General features: G+C 53.1%; 1 protein-coding gene across 1 annotated transcript in view; it reads right to left on the reverse strand.

Moving 5' to 3' along the window:
* Nucleotides 1-16,136, reverse strand: part of VSTM2L (V-set and transmembrane domain containing 2 like) — a 57,701-nt gene extending 41,565 nt beyond the window's left edge. The window contains exon 1 of the mRNA XM_081948131.1: nucleotides 15,855-16,136. Within this exon, the coding sequence (XP_081804257.1) occupies nucleotides 15,855-15,966 (112 nt within the window). The 5' untranslated portion in view covers nucleotides 15,967-16,136. The remainder of the gene's footprint in view (nucleotides 1-15,854) is intronic.
* Between the last annotated feature and the right edge of the window lie 517 nt (nucleotides 16,137-16,653).

Consider the following 16,653-nt stretch of genomic DNA (forward strand, 5'->3'; position numbering starts at 1 on the left):
AATAGCATCCAAAATTAAATCAGAGTCCGAGGCAAAAGTATTGCTCAAAGTTCTCATTTATGAAGAGAGCCATGTTGGCACATCTGGGAAAACCCAAATCTGAAAGCTTCCTGGTTCCCCCCTCCCCAGTTGAAAGTCCAAGATCTTTCCCCCCCCACACCCACCAGTCCATCACAGGGTCCAATCTCCCACTGCCACGCTGGCAGCTTTCATCCATCCAGTTCCGGTCAGGTGCAGAAGTGCAGAGACAAAGGATGACCTTGGCTTTCTAGAAAGAATCTTGTTATGGCTGCATGTCATCTACCTCCGTACAATCCCTCCTCCTATTTCCCCACAATAGAAAAGGCATGGTAGAAGAATAGAAAGGGTAGCAGGCCAAAGACCCCAAAGAAAAGAGGGCTCCAGGCCTGAGAGCCATTTCCTGCTGCTACCATGGCTGCCTCCTGCCCACTGAGCCCCGGGGACAAAAGAGGATTGGAAACAACGTTATGGAAGCATCTCACAGCCATAGAAGCTGCTCCTTCAAAGTTGGGAGTTCCCAAAATGGGTTGCATCACGGAAAATTGTTGTGTCCTTCGAAAAGAAGCCGTGAAAATGGAGGGTGGGTTTTTAATGACATTTGAAGTTATACTGGCCTTGAAAAACCTATGACCAGATCTCACCCTTGTGACCATCGCAACAGCCCCGGAGTCATCCCAACGGTGTTTTTCCCAAAGGCAACTGGGCTTTCTGTTTTCCCTTGAAGATGTTTCGCTTCTCATCCAAGAAGCTTCTTTGGTTCTGACTGAACGGTGGTGGATGGAAGGATTTATATTCCTTGCAGTCATCTGGTCATTCGCACTCTCTCTGAGGGTCACGGAGGCCACTTGGAGTTGACGCCACCTGTCTCCTCTTTACAGCGGATTCCTTTCAGCAGTTGCAGGAAGGTTCCACACCCATTTGCACTATTTAGGAGACCCTCAGGGCACAGATTGGAGGAGGAGGAGGAGGAGGAGGAGGAGGAGGAGGAGGAGGAGGAGGAGGAGGAGGAGGAGGAGGAGGAGGAGGAGGAGGAGGAGGACTGTGGGGTCCTTGGTTCTCCTGGAGTTTGTTTGTTTCCTTGTAGATGTTTCATGACCCAACAAGGGAACATCATCAGTGTTAGAAGGGAGTTGGGTTTGTGGAGAGGAGAAGGAGGATGAAGACTGTGGGGTCCTTGGTGCTCTCTGAGCCTTGTTTCCTTACAAACATGTCATTACCCAACTAAGTAACGTTATCAGGGCTAGAAGGGAGGGGGGTTTGCAGAGCAAGAAGGAGAAGAAACAGGAGAAGGAGAACTGGGGGGTCCTTGGTGCTCTCTGAGCTTGGGTGTTTCCTTGCAGGTGTTTCATGACCCAGCTAGGGAACATCATCAGTGCTAGAAGAGGATTGTTTTTCTACTGGCTGCCTGGCCTACCCTCCCCCCACCAGCAGCAAGCAGGACTACAGCTCTCCTCAGCCCCCATCTGGCCATCCTTGTTCTGTCTTTCGGAAACAGCTTCCTGCAATTCTGCAGGTGCCCTTTTCAACGAAGGGAGCAGCCTTGGCAGCCACGGCGAATGTGCTGAATGCCAAGCCTGGTGGGTGGGTGGGTGGGTGGGTGGGTGGGAGTGGCTCCTGACCTCCTTGCTGCCATCTTCTCCCCAATTTGCACTGTCAATTCGTGTGCAAAGCCAGGAAAAGTTCAGTTCAGCGACTAATCATCCACCAGAACTGAATAACATAAGAAAAGGATAACAGAGCTGGAAGGGACCTTGGAGGTCTTCTAGTCCAACCTCCTACTCAAGGCAGGAGACCCTATAGTACCATTCCAGACACATGGCTGCCCAGCCTCTTCTTGAAAACCTCCAGTGATGAAGCACCCACAACTTCTGGTGGCAAGCAGTTCCACTGGTTAATGGTTCTCACTGTTAGGAAGTTTCTTCTCAATTCCAGGTTGCTTCTCTCCTTGATTAGTTTCCATCCATTGCTTCTTCTCCTCCCCCCCCTCCCCCAACCTCTGACTGTGGATGATGGGAGTTGAGTTCTTGACTTACAACTGTTCATTTAGTGACTGTTCAAAGTTACAACAGCACTGAAAAAAGTGACTTGTGACCATTTTTCACACTTACGACCATGCCTGGAGTCACCTGATCAAAATCCAGGCAACTGACTCATATTTATGACGGTTGCAGAGTCCTGGGATGATATGATCTCCTTTTGAGAACTTCTGACAATGGGGAAGCCGGATTCACTTAGCAACCATTTTACTGTCTGCAGTGATTCACTTAACAACTGTGCAAGAGAGGTTGTAAAACGGGACAAAATTCACTTAACAAATGTCTCGCTTAGCCATTGGAAATGGGGGCTCCATGGTGACCAATTGCCTTGGAAATGGGTGGGCGCCCCCTGGTGGCTCCTTGTGCATTTACAACCTCATTCAAAATTACAGTATTTGTTTGTTTGATCGATTTGGCTGCCCATCAGTTCGTCTTCGGCAGGGACTTAAATGACCTGCTGCCTCGCATGACACTCCCCTCCCCCCCCCGGACTGGCACTGCAGGATGCTAGAAACAGTAGGCAGGATTCAAGGTGAATTCTAGACTCCAGAAAGAGTACGAAGAGCAAGAAAGATGATTAGAGGCTAAAGCATACGAACAACGGTTGCAGGAACTGGGCATGGCTGAGAAAGACCAGCGGAGACAGAAAAGCAGTCTTCCACTGTTTGAGGGGCTGCCACAGAGGGGGGGGGGTCAAGTTATCCTCCAAAGCACCGGAACGCAGGGCAAGAAGTGACGGGTGGAAACTAATCAAGGAGAGATTCAACCTAGAATTAAGAAGAAATTTCTTGAGAGTTAGAATAATTAACCAGTGGGACTGCTTGCCACAAGAATTTGTGGGTGCTCCATCACTGGTGGTTTTTAAGAAGACACCCATTTGCCTGAGAAGGTATAGAGTCTCCTGCTTGAGCAGGGGGCTGGACTAGAAGACCTCCGAGGTCCCTTCCAGCTCTATTCTGACACAAGCCCCGAGCCCTTTGCAGCTGCTTCGATTGTCTGCTTGTGGCCATTCTCCTGCCCTGATTGACATGGCCCTCCCCACCTCCCCAGAACATTTACAGTCCGATTTCTCTTGCACCACAAGTCTCTTCGCCTTCCTTCTGCCTGCACCACTTTGCTCATTGATCCATTCCAACATTTCGCCTCTGTATCTGCATTTCCGACTTAAATTTCCTTGACAAGCTGCCAAATGAAGAGATTAGACCTGACCCAAAATTGGGAGCTTGCAAAAACATCCCCATCTTTGCAGCAAACGCCGGGAGCCTCCCGGCAACCGTTCACACCTTCCTTCCGAAGCCTAAAACCCACTCAAGGAAAAAATGGGGAAAATATCCCTATTGCCAAGGCAACCGAGCTGGCATTCCGGGGCCCAGTGGATTAGCCTGAACAATGCATGGATGCCCTCGTGGGAGGGGGACCCGGGTGTAACAGCTGGACCATGGCCGGTCCTGGCTCAGCCCCAGGACACAGGGCAGTTGGAAGGACAAGGAGGCTCCTCCAGGAACTCTCACCCTGGGCCAGACGGTGGTGGGCTCTGGGCTGCCCTGACCTCATCCAGGATCCCAGATCAGCAGAGCCCCCACCCCAAAGTTTGCAAAAACCCAGAGTGAAAACAGCAGCAGTAGGAGAGGTTGTGGGTGGGCAGAGAGAAGAATGTGAATTAACATCTGGAAAAGGGAAAGAGGGAACTGAGGAGAGGGTAGGAGAGGGTCATATAAAAGATGGAAGATAGAATAGAAGATAGAATAGAATAGTATAGAACAGAATTTAACAGAATATAGAATAGCATAGAATTGAGAATAGAATGGAATGGAATGGAACATGGAACATAGAAAATAAATAGAAAATAGAAAAGAAAAGATAAAATAGAATGGAATGGAGAGAAGAGAAGGGCTGGAGGGGACCTTGGAGATCTTCTAGTCCAACCCCTTACCTAAGGCAGCAAGCCCTACATACCATCCTGTCTAAATGCATCTCCTGGAGCCCCCTCATCCTCTGGAGGGAAGAGCCCTTCCACTGAGTCTCCATGCAGACTCTCAATCCGTCACCCATCAGTCTCACTTCAGCTGCCCTCCAAAGTCATTGCAGAAGGAGAGGCGACCGGGGGGCCGTTGGGGGGCCTGCAGACGGCACCCGGCGGGCGACCCAGAGTCAACGGTGGGAGTTAGCCCCGTCTTAGTCACCAAGCCAGCCGGGGCTCTCGGGTCTTCATTCTCTCTCAGCCCCAGGAAAACCGTTGCCAGGACTCAACCTGAGAGACGCATCCAAGTATTGCAGGGTTTTTATGCCACTCGGCTCTGTCAGTTCTGAGCAGCTACAAAATCTCAGGGCAGGAATGGAGGGGAAAGCAGAGGACGCAGCGACCCGACGGAAGGCCAGGAAACTCCACAAGTGATTCAGATCCCCCTCCTCCTCCTCTAGTGCCCCCCCCACACCCACACCCCAAGCCAGACCTCCCTGACTCTCTAGAGCCCACCGAGAAGGGGCTGGCTTTAGTCTGCCCTGCTGTAGGGGAGGGGGCCATAAATCTCTCATCCATCCCCCCCTCTCCCTCTCTCCCTCTCATCATTACCTGTCTATCGACATTATCTGTCTGTTTGTCTGTCTATCTATCTATCTATCTATCTATCTATCTATCATCTATCTATCTATCTATCTATCTATCTATCTATCTATCTATCTGTTTGTCAGTCTGTCAATATGTCTGTCAGTCAGTCTGTCTGTCAATTGTCTGTCTGTCTATCTGTCTGTCTGTTTGTCTCTTAATCTGTCTGTCTGTCTGTCTATCTATCGATCTATCTGTTTGTCAGTCTGTCAATATGTCTATCTGTCTTTCTGTCTGTTGTCAGTCCGTCAATATGTATTTGTCAGTCTGTCAATTGTCTGTCTGTCTGTCTGTCTGTCTATCTATCTATCTATCTATCATCTATCTATCTATCTATCTATCATCTATCTATCTATCTATCTATCTATCTATCTATCTATCATCTATCTATCTATCTATCTATCTATCTATCTATCTATCTATCTACCTACCTACCTACCTACCTACCTACCTACCTACCTATTTGTCAGTCTGTCAATCTGTCTATCTACCTACCTACTTACCATCTCTCTGTGTGTGTGTGTGTCTGTCTGTCTGTCTGTCTATCTAATCATTGTGTATAATCTCTGGCCTATTGTACCCCACCCCTGTGCCCTGGTTACCCATACTTAGCAACGCCCACATTGCCCCCCCATTAGAAGACAGCTATGCCAGCTGTGGTCCAGGATGCTGAACTACGAGACCCCCCCCCCTCTTCACCAGGACAATGTCCAGCCCATCACAAGGCTGAAGGCTCCTAAGCCAGCATGGAAAACAGCCGTTCCCTCAACACCCCCCCCCCATTTAACCCCCAGAATGCCTGGAGAGAGGAAGGGTCCAAGGCCCCTCCCTGTGGCCTGACCATCAGGGATCCCTCCCTCTGCCAACCCACCTGGCTCTGACCTGCCTCGCTCCGTCTGGCCCAAACTGCACAGAATTAGGCGGATCCTGGAGGATTAGGAGGGCCTCTGCCCTGTAATCGGTGGGGGTGGAAACCTCCCCCTTGTTGCGATTGGGGTGCCAATATGAAAACTACCAAGCCCATTGTGCAAGATTCTCCCTCCAGGCCCGGAGAGCTGAGCAGGACACCCAGTTAGGAGGCCTCTGCTGAATCCCCTGTTTTGCATGAGCTAATGTGAAGTGTGTGTGCAAATGCTTACTTCACTTTGTCCTGTTTTCATCACATGATAAATAAATAAATAATATCATGCACGCGCAGAGAAGAGAGAGAGAGAAAGAGGGGGCAGAGAAAGAAAGAGAGAGAGAGGCAGAGAAAAGAGAAAGAGAGAAAGAGAGAGGGAGCAGAGAAAGAGAAAGAAAGAGAGAGAGGGAGAGAAAGAGTGGGCAGAAAAATAAAGAGAGAAAGAAGCAGAAAGAAAGAGAAAGGCAGAGAAAAGAGAAAGAAAGAGAAAGAGAGAGGGAGGGAGCAAAGAAAGAGAGGGAGGGAGAGAGAGAAAAAGAGGGGGCAGAAAAATAAGGAGAGAAAGAGGCAGGAAAAGAGAGAGAAAGAGGCAGAGAAAAGAGAAGAGAGAAAGAGAGAGGGGACAGAAAGAGAGGGAGGGAAGGAGGGAGGGAGAGAGAGAGAGAGAGATGGCCTCCGCTTTAGAAGTCCCCAACATGAACTATCCCAATCCCACCTGGATTTATGCATCTAAAATGCTGGAGTCTCTTAAAAATAGCAATACGTTGGTCTGCTTAAAAATACAGCAAACTCCGTGATCCAATAAGGGGGTGCAGCCTCCCAGATCCCTTCCAACTCTGTTATTCCCCCCCCCCATCACCACAACTGAACACACAGCCTCCTGTGCTGGCACATAAAAAGAGGGGAGGGCGTTTGTGTGTGTGTGTGTGTGTGTGTGTGTGTGTGTGTGTAATAGGCCGTTTTGTAAAAGGGGCTCCTTTTCTGGGCAAAGTTGCATCATTTGAACCCGCCTCCCTCCCTGGCTGTGGGAAGAAAGCAGAGGCGTCTTTGAGAAGGCGAGAAGTTGGCAGCTCCGATGCTCCTTTGAAAGGCTAAGAATAGATTCTCCACCGAGGAAAGCCATAATTACTCGCTGCTCTGGAAGAGGAAGACAAGCTGTTCCTGGCGAAAGCAGGAATATGGAGAGGAAGGGGGGAATCCCCCTCCCCAAAGTCTCCAGGTCTCCTCTTGCAACACGCAGACACACGTACTCCAGGCCTCCTGTGCGCACAAAAGCTGAGATGCTGCGGAAACCGTAGCAGCTCTTGAGATGGAGAAGCATCTCCACACACACACACAAAATACAACGCATGCACACACACTCACACAGAGGCCTTGCGGTTGTAGCACAAAGTGGACTGCTGGAGGAAATACATCCAACCAGGGTTTTTTTTGGGGGGGGGGGCTGTTGAGGTGGGATGCAGGACTTCATTGGATGCACCGTTTGGAAAAACACACCAAGCTCTGCAGTGCATAACACCGATCCTGCCCCTGGAAGGCAAAACCACGGAGCTCCGTCTCACTTACTTTGGTTGCATCGTGCAGGGAAATTCACTGGGCGAAGCATTTATGTCGGGAAGAGTTTGTGGCCAAAGGAAGCCAGGCCACCAAGGAACACGGAGGCTGGACACCATCACAGCTGAGACTGGCCAGAGCAGAGAAGGACTCAAAGAAATTGTCCAAGATTGGAGGATGTGGGGAGACCTCCAGATACAGATGATCAGAATTGGAAGGGACCTTATAGGTCATCTATTCCAACCTCCCTGCCCAAGCAGGAGACCCTACACCATTTTTAACAGATGGCAGTCTGTTCCAGTCTCTTCTTGAAAGCCTCCATGGATGAAGCTCCCACAACTTCCGAAGGCAACTTCTGTTCCGTCGGTTGATGGTTCTCACCCTCAGAAAATTCCTCCTTATTTCCAGGTTGAATCTCTCCTTGGTCAGTTTCCATCCGTTATTCCTTCTCTGGCCTTCCAAAGTGCTTTGGAAAACAGCTTGGCCCCCTCCTCTCTGGGGCAGCCCCTCAAAGACTGCTGGTCCTTCTCTTCACTAGACTACCCATGCCCAGACCACCTGGCCCAGAGAAGCACCAAGAGTTGGACACAACTGAATGGAGGACATTATTATGACTGTGGCCCTTTAGGTCCACACAACAAGCGATGGGTTGGAATGACGAAAACTGCTCTGGAACTCCACTCCATCCCCTTGCCAATACAGATGTTAAGCTGTTAAAGGAATTGGCTCCATTTTCTTCATCCCGTGACAGCCGTCCCTGCTTGGTCAGTTAGAGAAGAGAGGCGTTGAGGTCCATCATGGTTAGCCAAAGGGAGACTGTCCTAAAGCCAAGTAGTTGCAGAAGAGGTGAAGCTGGATCTGAGGTTTTCCCACCCAAAGTATATGGTTAACTTTTCCATGTCCCCTTCTCCCCTGCCCACCCCCACCCATGCCAAGAAGTGTCCAATTAGGTGCTAACAAATTGAATAGAATGGAACAACTGAGTTGGAAGGGACCTTGGAGGTCTTCTAGTCCACCCCCTGCTCAGACAGGAAACCCTAAACCATTTCAGACAAATGGCTGTCCAGTCTCTTCTTAAAAACTTCCCGTGTTGGAGCACCCACAGCTTCTGGAGGCAAGCAGTTCCACTGGTTAGTTGTTGTAATTGTAAGGGAGTTTCTCCTTTGTTCAAGGTTGCTTCTCTCCTGGATTAGTTTCCACCTGCTGCTTCTTGTCCTGCCTTCAGGGGCTTTGGAGAATAGGCTCTCTTCTTTGTGGCAGCCCCTCAAATACTAGAAGATGCTACTGTTGCGGCAGACTGTGGTAGGAAACCTCAGTCAGCCAAAAATAGGACTTGAGACCACAAGGTAAAAGAGAAACAGGTTTTTAATGATGCATCAGAGTTCAGAGCGTTTAACACAGCAAAGTCTGAACTGTCCTGAGTAGGCCAGGACAGAGCTTTAATACCCCTTCGGAATTTTGGGGGTTACACGGGCGTGTTCATCCAAGGAAAAAGGAGGGTCAAAGGGAGGTACATTTTGGACTTGTCATTATTACAACTTTTACAGTAAAATGTTACAAATATTCTCTTTGACATTTTACAGAAACAGAAGTGAATTTGTTGATTACAAAGAAAGAGAAGTAGAAAATGCTAACATTGTACAAAAAAAGAGAAATGATTTGTTAGCCTAAGCAATCTCTACATAAAGTTGATTAAAATGCTAAATGCCACTTCCTCATTTCTTATCTTACAACATCTGTTTTTCTGTGCCCTTCCATAAAGCGTTTCGTAAGCTATGTGTCACTAAGATGTGTAATATTTTCTATGCCAGCTACAAAAGTCCTTTTAATATGCGGACTTAATTAATGCTTTTACCAAGGCATTTTATCAAGGAGTCTGGGGGCTCCTATTCCCTTCAAATGAGGGGGTTATTTACCTGCTGCCTCACTACCATGCCATCCCTGGTCCTTCTCTTCCCTAGACTTGACATACTTCGTTTCTTTCTGGGACTAAATGTAGGATTAACAGGAGCAGCATCCAGGAAAAATCCAACCGAGATTGCTGGGGGAGCTTTGTCTGCTAGAGAGGCCTTCCTTGCCCAGAGACTCCACGGGAAGCGGCTGATCAACCAGGTCCCTTCTTTGGGAGGCCTTCGTCCAAATTATCTAATCAGAGCCTCCTTGGACAGGAAGACTCTCCCTGAGGAGCAACCAGGGAGGTCGGGGCCAGGCTGGCCTTTACAAGAAGCCTGCAGTGTGAGAAAGGATGGTTGAAGATCTTCACTTGGGGGTAAAAGTGGATGAGAAGTGGAAGGGGAAAGAGGGGGAGGGGGAGGAAGAGGAGGAAGAAGAGGAGGAGAGGAAAAGGAGGAGAGAAGTTATGTAGAAGGAGAAGGAAGGAAGATGGAGATAGGAGAAGGAGGAAAAGGAGGAGAAGGAAGGAAGATGGAGACAGGAGGAGGAGGAGGAGGAGGAGGAGGAGGAGGAGGAGGAGGAGGAGGAGGAGGAGGAGGACGACAAGAAAGGAAGATGGAGACAGGAGAAGGAGAAGGAGGAGAAGTGGTATTTCACACAGTAAAACCCACCTGCTGGAAATTGGGCAGTTGGTTGAGGCGTGATTCGCACCCAAGTCCAGCAATCTGGAGGCCTACAGGACCTCCAAAAAAGAGGGGAGGGGTCTCTGGCTTCCCTCGCCACCTTTGCCCCCCAAGATCCTGCTGAACAGTCTGAAGATGCAACCTCGGATATTCTTTGCGGCATTTAATGAAGGGCGAAGGGCTGTTTTACATAACCGCTCAGCCGGCCGGCTCTTTTGAAGTCAAGTGCGCAGGGTTTTTCGGGGGGGGGGAGGGGAGAGAGCAGCTGATTTATTGACTGGGTGATTGACATCCTAAATGGAAGAGATCTCAGAGTGGGAGAAAAGAGAATATTTTTTCCTACTTAAACCCCATTAAGATTTGGCTTTTCTTTTGCTTGGAAATTTCCCTGCTCATCTGCTTTCTGTAGAATGAAAACACCAAGAAGGCCGGAAGGTTTTTCTGGGGCAGAGAAGAGGCGAAATCCCTGAACTTCCATCCCAGGGTTTCATTTCAGGGGTTGCCCCTTTCCTCCTTCTGGATGGATGAGAAACCCAGGATCCAGGCATAGGGATGGTATATGCAGGGTAGAGACGGGCTACGGAGACAGAGACGGTAGGTAGACCCCCCTATGCAGCAATAGAGAGAGAGAGGGATTTGTTTTTAAGCCATCTAGAGTCTCTATTTCTGCTTTGCCTCCTCTCCTCCTTTTCCTTCTCCTTTTCCTTCTCCATCTCCATCTCCTCTTCCTCCCCTCCTCCTTCTCCTCTTCCTCCCCTTCTCGTCCTTCTCCTCTCCTCCTTTTCTTCTCCTCCATCTCCTTCTTCTCTCTCCTCCTTTTCTTTTTCCTTCTCCATCTCCTCTTCCTCCCCTCCTCCTTCTCCTCTTCTTCCCTCCTCCTCTTCCTCCCATCCCTTCTCCTCCTCTCCTCCTTTTCCTTTCCCTTCTCCTTCTCCATCTCCTCTTTCTCCCCTCCACCTTCTCCTCTTCTTCCTCCCCCTCTCCTCCTTTTCCTCCTCCTCTTCCTCCCCCCTTCTCCTCTCCTCCTTTTCCTTCTCCTCCATCTCCTTCTTCTTCTTCTTCTCTCTCCTCCTTTTCTTTTTCCTTCTTCATCTCCATCTCCTCTTCTTCCTCCTCCTCTCCTCCTCCTTCTCCTCCTCTTCCTCCCCTCCCCTTCTCCTCTTTCTTCCCTCCTCCTCCTCCTCCCCCACCTATGAATAACATAGTGATTAGATAGATAGATAGGTAGGTAGGTAGGTAGGTAGATAGATAGATAGATAGATAGATAGATAGATAGATAGATAGATAGATAGATAGATAGATAGATAGATTTTCTGTTTGAAACCTGCCTACAGTTACTGAAAGTGAGTGGACGGCCATGTAAATCTATAAATAAATAGATACATATAAATCAGGGGTGTCAAATTAAGACCCTGGATCCGGCCTGTGGGGGGCTTAAATCTGGTCTGTGGGGCCAGCCTGGAAGGACCAGCCCACAGGGCCTCTGACAGCCAAAATGGGGCGCAGGGGAGGCCGCGTGCCCTGTTTTGGCTGGCAAAGTGCTGCAGGAGGCCATCCAGGCTGAAAACGGGGCACGGGGGAGGCATGCATGCCCCCCCCCAGCCCTTTTCGGCCAGCAGGGTGTTGCAGAAGGTGTGTCTGCCTGTCCTCCAACTGGCCCCCGCAGCAGAACCCCAATGCTGATCCAACAATGTAGAAGACATAAATAGAGATGAAATAGATATCCTTCAGCGTTCCCTTTGCGAAGCTGCTTGAAATGCATCATGGATCACCCGTCTCGTCGGGGGCCAGAGGCTGACTCCGTAAAGTGCTCCGAGAGGGCTGGGAAGCCCTGTGAAAAGCGGCATATAAGTCTAAAGGCTGGTGTTGCTCCTTTCTTCAGAACACACCCTGCAGCGTCTTTGGAGGCTGGCAAAACTACGGGATCCTCCCCAGTGTGGGGGAGGGCCTCTCCCTGGGGAAAGAAGAGAGAGCAGGCGCTGCCCCCCACCCCTCCACAGGTCACAGCACCCCCTTCCTCCACTCCCTTTGCCCTGGTGGGGGGCTCCAGCCTGCCCACCTCAAGGGAGAGCCGAAGGGAGAGAGCTTGGAATCACTGCTTGGCAATGGGGGGGCTCCGTCCAAGGGGTGGGTCTGGATGGGTGTCTGAGCACTTGGGCCTCCAAAGCCTGACATTGAAAGTTGTTCTGTTCATTCTAGTTCTACTCCAGAGTAGGGGCCAAGGGAGGGGCTCTCCTAGTAGGGAGACGGAGAAATGCAGCCCCCCCCCCCCGTTCTGCTCCTCGTTGCAAACCACCCATCACTGAGTTGCCTTGATTCCAATACGTCACCCCATAGGACAGAGGTGGACTGAGTGCCCAAAGTGCACGCAAGGCCCCCAAATGCAATGTATACAGGGCCGAGGACGTGTCCTGCTCCATACATGTGTGCACCCTGCATGCACACGCCTCACATGTGCATATGCTCCACCCCCCACGCATGCACAGCAGAGCCCTGGAGCCCAGCTGGATGGTTGGAGAGGCATGTGCGCATGCACGGCAGAGCTGAGCCGGGGCAACTGAGAGGGCGCTGTGAGCCTTAGGTTCCCTATCCTTGCCATAGGAGGTGGTGTGTGTGTGTGTGTGTGTATGTGTACACACCAGGGGAGGGCTGGAGGTCACCTTGTGCTACTTTCTGCCTTTTTAAGTGTCAGTGAGGAGAAATATGGCCTCTCAGCTCAGCCCAGCACCTCGTTCTCTATCCAGGTTTGTCCCGGGATGCCCGTCACTTCAAACCAGCTTTCCTTCCACTCCAAAATGACCCTCCTTACCAATAAGCCCCCCATCCAGGGTCACCGTTGCGGAATTCCTTTGGCCGGAAACAAGCAGCTTTGCAAATCACAACGTATTTCACACCCACGAAAGTTAACCATCATGGGCCCCTCCCCACTCCTGGCCCTTCCCTGGCCCCCCCTTCCCAGGGCCCACCAAAGAACCAGCCTGCAGCAGAGGGGACTCCGGAAACAAGAAGCCCCTGCAGAGACAAATGTCCCTGACATATCCCCCCCCCTTCAGAAAGACATTTAGGAGTGGACGGAATGGAGAAATCGGAAATTGGAAAAATACTATCATGTATGCCTTATGTTTAATATATTATCATATTATAGACTATTATGTAAGCAAATTGACCCAGACAATAGCTGTTCACAAATCACTTATGTATGTTAATTGAAAATATATCAATAAACTGTTAAAAAGAGGGGGGGTGGACATAATTTGTTCACTGACACCCCTGAAGTGTTTCTTGGTCAACCTTTCCAGATTTGGGAACGGGATGCATCCTTCCTATTTTGGAAGGCAGCTTGGCTCCTGAGCTGGATCTGTTCCTTTTTAGGCTCTTTTCCCACTTCCCTCAGCCCCCTCGCCTCTTCCCTGCCCACCCTTGGCACTTTCTCCTTGGCATGTCTTGAACTCAGGCCCTGACAGTCCGAGCAGGGATTCCTTGCCCTGCTGCGTTGTTCCTGACCCTGCGGGGCCACGAAATTGAGTTCACACAAGCGATTTCGTCTGCTAATGTCGATAGTCCAACCTGCCTCCCTCCTTTCCGCAGGCTACGAGACAGTCGACTGACTCCTCCTGTCAGAACAGGGTTCATTTGCTTGGGAACAACGTCCTGTGTGAACAGAACTGCCCAGTGAATCCACCCAGTATATAATGTCCCCCCCCCCGAATATCTGGGGCTCTTCTCTCCCAAGCTGATGCAGGGTCAGAAAAAGTCAGGTTGCTTCAGCCTCTGGCAGAGACCTTCACTCACGACCAGCCAAGATTGTTGACACGGACAGAAGAGGAAATCTGTAGCTCAGGGTTGGGATCTTTGGTTCTCTCTGAGCTGGGTGGCTTTCTTGCAGATGTTTCATGAGCCAACTAGGGAACATCATCAGTGCTAGAAGGGTGGGGTGGGGGGTTGTAGAGAGGAGGAGGAGAAGGAGGAGCAGGAAGGAAAGCAGCAGGAGGAGAAGGGATGAATATCTGTAGCTCAGGGTTGAACTGGGGGGTCCTTGGAGGAGGAGGAGGAGGAGGAGGAGGAGGAGGAGGAAGAGGAAGAGGAAGAGGAAGAGGAAGAGGAAGAGGAAGAGGAAGAGGAGGAGGACTGTGGGCTCTTTGGTGCTTTCAGAGTTTGGCAGTTTTCTTAAAGACATCTCCTTATCAAACGAGGTGACATCATCAGGGCGAGAATTAGGGTTAAGATGATAGATGACAGGCCAAAGGCAGCCATCACTTAGAACCACAGCCAGGTTCCATCCCACCTCCAAGATTCTCCGTCCTTGCACCCTCCTCCCTCCACGGACCAGCAAAGAACAAAAGGACCACCAAGCCCCAGTCATCTAAACGCCCCTCCCCCCCGGGGCCACTTCCATCACATCGGCCTTTCCCTTGCTTCCGGATACCAGGAGGCAAGTAGATAAAGCAAGCGCGCAAGCAAATAAACAAACACGCCAAAAGCTCCGGATAAGCAGCCCGGGCGCTCCACACCCTGCGTGGCCTCGTGAATCCAGGGGGCAACTGCGATTGAGCTAGAGGCTGCAGGAGCGCCGGGAGAGGAAGGCAGCGCAACGTCTCGGCGCTCCTCGGTGCCCCCTGTCCGAGCCCAACTCCCCCTCCTCTCCAAACAGCCCCCGAGAAAGGGGTCTCCAGGTCGGCCTCCGAGGCCGGGAAGGCTGCGAGGGTCCCGGAGGATCCCTCGAAAAGTTGGCGCATCCAGGAGGCTTTCGCGGCCTGCAGGAGAAGAGACGGATGCGAGCGTCTTCCCCGCCGGAGAGAAAAGCGAGTGTACACAGGCGGAGGTTGGGCGCTCTGCCCCTTGGCTCTCCCGGCCTCGGAAGCTTCTGGAGCCTCGGGGGGCGGAGGGGGGGCTAAGCGACCCACCGGTTGCTAATCCGGCTTCCTTCCCTGTCAGGAGGCTCTCGTGCAAGGGGGCGAAGACCGGAGGAAGCCCCAAGGGATGGGGAGGAAGAGGGGGCGCCCCAGCACGCGGCCCGTCGCTTCTGCTCCCCCGTTTCAGCCCAGCCTCGTCCCCTTCTCGTCCGTTTCCCCTTCCCGCCGCTCTGTCCCAGAGACATGTCCGAAGAAACGCCAGGCACAAATGACCCCCCCCATTCTCTCACACAGAAGAAAAGTCCCACCCCGTTTCCTGGAAGCACATCTGAAGAGCGGCGCTCCCCACCGACCCTCGCCAAGAGCTCTTTGTGGGCAAAGCCCACCACCCCCGACCTCTGGAGCCGCCCTTCCTATCCAGGCCACCTGCTCTAAAGAAGATCGGCGGTGGGCAAAAGGGCTCCCGGTCCTGAAACGGGGCATTTAAGGAGCTTGCCTTGCCTGCGAGGCCGGGGAAATGGGAAAGACCCCCCCTTTAATATTCTCACACAAAGAAGGGAAGAGCTGTTCAGAAGCCCGGAGAGGGGAGGGAGGGAGGGAGGGAAGGAGTTGGAGAGGACTGCCGAAAAATCGGGCGGGGACACCCAGCCCCCCCCCCCCCAGGCAGAAAGCGGAGCCTGGGCTGCTGATCCCCCGAGGCAGTGCAGAGGGGCGAGGGTCGCTTGCCGCCACCCATCAGCACCTGCCTAGTTCCTGGTGTGTCCTCCCCACACCCCGCAAACTCCGCCTTGGGGGGGGGGGCGCCTTGCAAGTGACCCTAGAAGCCCCCAGCCGCTCCCGAAGACAAAGCGATTGAGGGGGGGGACGCTTCTCTCTCCCCCGCCTCCCTCCCGGTAACATGTCCCGCTCCCTCCCGGGCAGCACGACGGAGCCTCCTTCTCGGCCGCAGCCGGGACCCGAGATGCCGGCCAACTGAGCGGACGGGCGGCCTGCCTTAGCCGACGGGGCGCGACCCCTCGACGAGGCACCGGGCGCGCGCCAGGCCAAGCCGTCTCCGGCGGCACCCGGGCGCTCCCGCCCGCCCGCGGGGAGCCGCCGACAGCTCAGCCCACCCGGGCCACGCCGATCACGGTCGCCCAACCACCCCCAGGGCTGGGAGGGCCCCTGGCAAGGAGCCCATGCACGGGGGGTACCCCTGGGAATGGGGAGCCGGGCCCCGCGTGGCAGCCGGCCGGCCGAACGACCCTGGGGGGAGACTGGAGACCCACCCCTTTCTTTCACAGCCCCCCCCCCCCGCTCCCGACTCACCGTTGCCCGAAATCTGGTTCTCCCACTGCGGGGGTCGCGAAGCGGCGCCGAGCTGCAGGTAGAGCCCCAGCGAGTGGCAGAGCGCCAGGGTCAGGCCGAAGGCGCCCCCCATCCTGCTCCCCTGCCTGGCTGCCTCTCACATCCGGGGGGGCGCCGAGCCGAGCAGCTGCCGCCCGCGTCCCCAGCCCGCTCCGCCGCCGCCGCCGCTGCCGCCGCCGCCTGCGCCTTCGCTCGCCAGCCCGAGACTGCGGGACTCTTCCCTACGGCGGAGGGCGCCGTCGTGCCGCGGCTGTCACTCTCTCGCTCTCTCCCTCTCCCACGCGCGCGCGCCCCCGCTCTCTTGCGCGCCGGCGGAGGGATTCGGAGCAGAGCTTGATTGATCGCTAAAGTTTCTCCGAAGGGACCTTTTCAGAGCCCCGGCGGGCGGGCGAGGGCTAGGGAGGGGGGAGCTGGGGAGGGGGCTGCCTGCCTTCCATGGGCGGAGGGGGGAAAGCCTTGGATCGAGCAGGCCGGCAGGCGGGCAGCGCCTCCCCCTCCTCCCTTTTTAAAGGAGGGCGCGAGTTTCCTACCCTGCGGATAGAGGTGGCTGAATGGCTCTCCCCTTTCCAGCAAGGGGAGGGAGGGCTGCCCTCCTTTTTCTCCGCGTAGAGACCGACTCAGTCCCTCCCGCGGGGTGGGCGTCGAGCGGGGGAGGCAAGAGCCCAGCTTCCCTGGCCGCTGTTTTGCTGGCGCCCGCGGGCGCCGCTTTGAGTCTGGGGTCCTTTGCTGGGCGCGCGCCCGGCCACGAGCCTGGCTGAGT

This window comes from Natrix helvetica, assembly GCF_964273705.1.
Source record: "Natrix helvetica genome assembly, chromosome: 3".
Classification (NCBI taxonomy): Eukaryota; Metazoa; Chordata; class Lepidosauria; order Squamata; family Natricidae; genus Natrix; species Natrix helvetica.